General features: G+C 38.5%; 2 protein-coding genes across 2 annotated transcripts in view; one reads left to right on the forward strand and one right to left on the reverse strand.

The window, feature by feature from the left end:
* The window catches only part of LOC123977753, a 24,267-nt gene that overhangs the window by 9,502 nt on the left and 10,746 nt on the right, over window positions 1-4,019 (forward strand). The gene's annotated exons all lie outside the window — the stretch shown is intronic.
* The window catches only part of LOC123977887, a 6,901-nt gene continuing 3,573 nt past the window's right edge, over window positions 692-4,019 (reverse strand). Inside the window, exons 7-8 of the mRNA XM_046060930.1 lie at window positions 3,063-3,401; window positions 692-2,984 (exon numbers count right to left, since the gene is read on the reverse strand). Of these exons, the coding sequence (XP_045916886.1) occupies window positions 2,760-2,984; window positions 3,063-3,401 (564 nt within the window). The 3' untranslated portion in view covers window positions 692-2,759. The remainder of the gene's footprint in view (window positions 2,985-3,062; window positions 3,402-4,019) is intronic.

Raw genomic sequence — 4,019 nt, forward strand, 5'->3', positions numbered from 1 at the left:
GTACACTGAAGTTACAACAACTTCCTGTTTCATTGCGAATCATCGACGCCACGGACACGCCCATTGACGAAAACTCGCAAATAGCACAACTTTTCATCGTCAATGCCTTTAGAAGGCACAGCAGAAATTTGACGTCGATCCGACTAAATCCCTAGGAGGAGTTCGTTAAAGTACGAAGTGTGTAAATCATCCAAAAATGGCCATAAAATTCAAAATGGCCGACTTCCTGTTGACTTTAGGCTATGGGTTCTTGAGGCTTTTTTGTGCGTCTTGATACGATACATGTCCCCAGAAAATTTCGTACATGTAGGTTGAACGTGAACGAGGGGCTAATCATTTCCAATTTTCAAGGTGGCGCTAGCGAGTCATTTTGCCACGCCCATGTGCGAAACTTGTAGAATACGAAATTTTTCACCGGTTCTGACATGTTTGCAAATTTTAGTGAGTTTTCGAGTATGTTTAGGCCATGTCATTTGGGCCTACTTTGCAAAAAAAAAAAAAAAAAAAATATATATATATATATAATCCGAGCAAATTCAATAGGGACCTCGCACAGTCGTGCTCGGGCCCTAATAATCCGAGCAAATTCAATAGGGACCTCGCACGGTCGTGCTCAGGCCCTAATAATCCGAGCAAATTCAATAGGGACCTCGCACGGTCGTGCTCGGGCCCTAATAATAATCTGAGCAAATTCAATAGGGACCTCGCACGGTCGTGCTCGGGCCCTAATAATCTTAGCAAATTCAATAGGGACCTCACACGGTCGTGCGTGAGAGATTGGGTATCAGTAATTCAACATCTAATGCTCAAGAGCTCCATTACCAAATTTGAAGTTGTTTCTTCAGGGCTGTACCAAGTGAGCTACTAGGCCACCTTTCCTAGACTGCTTGGTTAAAGTAAAGCAGTTATAAATATTTCTTTTGTCTTTTGGTGTTTTTGGAGCAAATTTGCTTTATACATGACAGGCAATTACCTACTTACCTCTTCTGGTTCACGGATGGCTTGGGTGTTGTGAGGGACCTCCTAGGTAAGCTGTTTTGGTGGCTTGGTGATCAAGCACAGATGATAAAGTTTTAATAACTGGTGAATCACATTGAAACCTCAAGTAGATTTTACCTAATCTATCAAGGATAATGGTTGGGACATTACGCTTATTATGTTTAATTTCAATGCGTTCATTTGGGGATAGTAGCACAGTGAAGGGACCCCTTTTTAATTTGCTAAGAAACCATATAATAAAGATCAATTAAAATATCTACTGTGTATTCAGTGTTCCTGGCCATAAGGGGTTGAGTGGCATTGGCCCATGTTAATCATACATATTATACACCATCCAGAACATCCCTTAATCACCAATAATTTTCTTTTAATCTGTCCTTCAGGAAAAAAGTATCACGGACCAATAGCATTCCTGCCTCTGGATTTTAGACACTATCTCTAACATAATAATAATAATAATAATAATAAACAATAATAATGATAATAATACGATGAATGAATTTAATAACAATAATAACTTTTTAAATAAATTTTCATAAAATTGTAGATTTTGAAATAACTTGACTTGCTCGCATTTTTTTACATACATAGTTGCAGGTCTATCTTCAAACAAATTTGAAACACATTTCTAGCCAATCACTGTAAGGCCACTCCTCCGCTCTGTGGTCTTACAGCGGAAAGATAGAGGAGTAAGTTGCCTGTCAGACACCTTTCATCTGTACGTCGACGGTTACAAGTTTGGTGGACAGTGACCGTGAGCAGAGGTAAGGAAAATGTATATCAATTTTGGCTATAAGAACGTTAGTTAGTTAGTAAGCTTTGTAAGTTTTATTTTTTTTTCAGTGGGACAGAGTTTGTATTGTCAAGTTTCTTGTCAGAATTGATTTTGTGAACTGGCGCCTTTTCCCACCTAGCTTAAAATTACGTTACTTTAAGTTTGACTGCATTGCAATACTAATGTATTAATATAATGAAACAATGATGTAAGAGTTAGTTTACAGAGATTAAAATCTGGGGAATATACCTAGTAAAAATAGTGACGTGAATAAAATCACTGCTGGGCACCGAGTTTTTCGACTCTGGAGCAAAAGCTAAGTGACGTTTCTCGGTGACAGAAAGTGTTCCCCCGGTTGCGTGACCGTGTGTGCATTCAGCAAAGCAGACCTTCGACTTCACCAAAGTAAATGAAAAATATAACTCAGGGATTGTTTAATCGAACGTTTTAGTATTGTTGTTTTATGAACAAGTTTTTTGCAGAGCAAGCTAGCACTTGGCTTATCTGTCAAAATAAAGGCTTTTATTCTTCTGTAACGTTAGGCTAATGTTAGGCCTACATGTTATCGAACTTCTTATTCATTCCACTGAAGGTCTAAACAAGACGACTAGTTATATATTTTCCCTCGTAAAGCAAACATTTATTTTGCGATAGTCTGATGATGTGATAACTGACCACGGAGTTGATTTCTTGGTCATCCGTGTTAAGTTACTTTTTAAAAGCTGGATCCAGACCCGCTCTAACTTTTTGTAAGGAAACTGCATATACTAATATCTACGCCGTCGATACTGTAAAATCAAGATCATTGTAATCAGTTTAACACTACTCAATTACATCTACTTGACTTGAAATGTACATTAAACTTAATGCCGCATTGTAGACAATAACATTGTATTTTTTCCTTACAATCAATGTATGATCGCTTTTGGATATTGCTGAAATTATTTTTTATTTTTTTATTGTTTTTCTGGGAAAACACTTTCTGTCAGGGGTAACCACCTTGGCACGACACTTCTGAGACAAATTGAGGGTTTTTAGTAAACTTCATATCATGCGATTGGCTATCTAATCTTATCAAGCGACGCAACTCCGGAGTTGAAGTGAGCTGTTTAGCTTCTTGTATGATATTTGGCTTGAAGAACACATCCCATTTCTGAAGCAGCCTGGAGGATGTCTCGTCACCAAATAGGAGAGTGAAGTCTTGTTCCACCTTTAAGAACAACATTATTAAACTACTACTAAATATTTTCCAATTTCAAGCCATCTAAACATTTATTTTCAAACTTACCAATCCTTTTGTATCCAGGAATCTTGGGAATGTTGAGAGGATATCATCACTCCTGCCTGGATCATTAACAAGCTTCTGCCGGTGCTGAAAGGTCTCTCTCATCTTCTGGAGAATCTGGAAATTGTCTGCAGTATGGTTGAGCAAGGATATGGCCTCTTGGCAGTCATCCCCATCGAGCTGCCTTTCGACATTAACTGTCCTTTGGAAATTTGGACCTCCTGGAAAAACGGCAACAGAACTGCTTGGTGGTAGTACAGATCCTCGACGAATCCTCCTTTGGACTGTTTTCAGACGCCAAGAAATGTATCCTGTGCTGCTGGCAGCATCATAGAAGTGTTCCTGTAAGGGAAAAAAAACAATTGTTGCATACTCAACTCATGAGAAAATACAGAGAATTCAATGTAATGGACACAGATTCATGTCACAATATGCAAATATGGTGTGACTATTACATAGCCTTTCTTGGCATATGGATCCTTGAGGGAAGGGAACAGCATCACTATCCCGAGAGCATACTCTTCTCTGATTGCTTTAGTGGGGAGGTGCCTGAGAGGGGATATTAAATTAGTAATCTAAATTTATGCAATGGTCATGTAGTTATTTGACACAAAAGAATTTGAAACATACATACCCATGCTTATCAACCATGTGACCCACGAGTATGTTGACCCTTTGTCTTCTTGTGGCATCAGTGAGGGTTTTTGTAGTTTGGTACTCTTGTAGTACTGCTTCACCACCGGACTTGCTTCGTAGCACAGTTTCAATCAACTAATAAAAAACAAAACCATGAGAATGCCAAACATGGTGATAAACAGCTTTTTTAGAGCCTCAGATGAATGTCAGATGTTAAAGAGTCATGTGAATAAAGTTTTTTTAACCTGTTTGGCAGACTCTGCATCACATGTATCATCAAGTCTTTGTTTCTTGCCAGGGACCTCATCTATGATTATAGTTGAT

Source organism: Micropterus dolomieu, linkage group LG01, assembly GCF_021292245.1.
Source record: "Micropterus dolomieu isolate WLL.071019.BEF.003 ecotype Adirondacks linkage group LG01, ASM2129224v1, whole genome shotgun sequence".
Lineage (NCBI taxonomy): Eukaryota > Metazoa > Chordata > Actinopteri > Centrarchiformes > Centrarchidae > Micropterus > Micropterus dolomieu.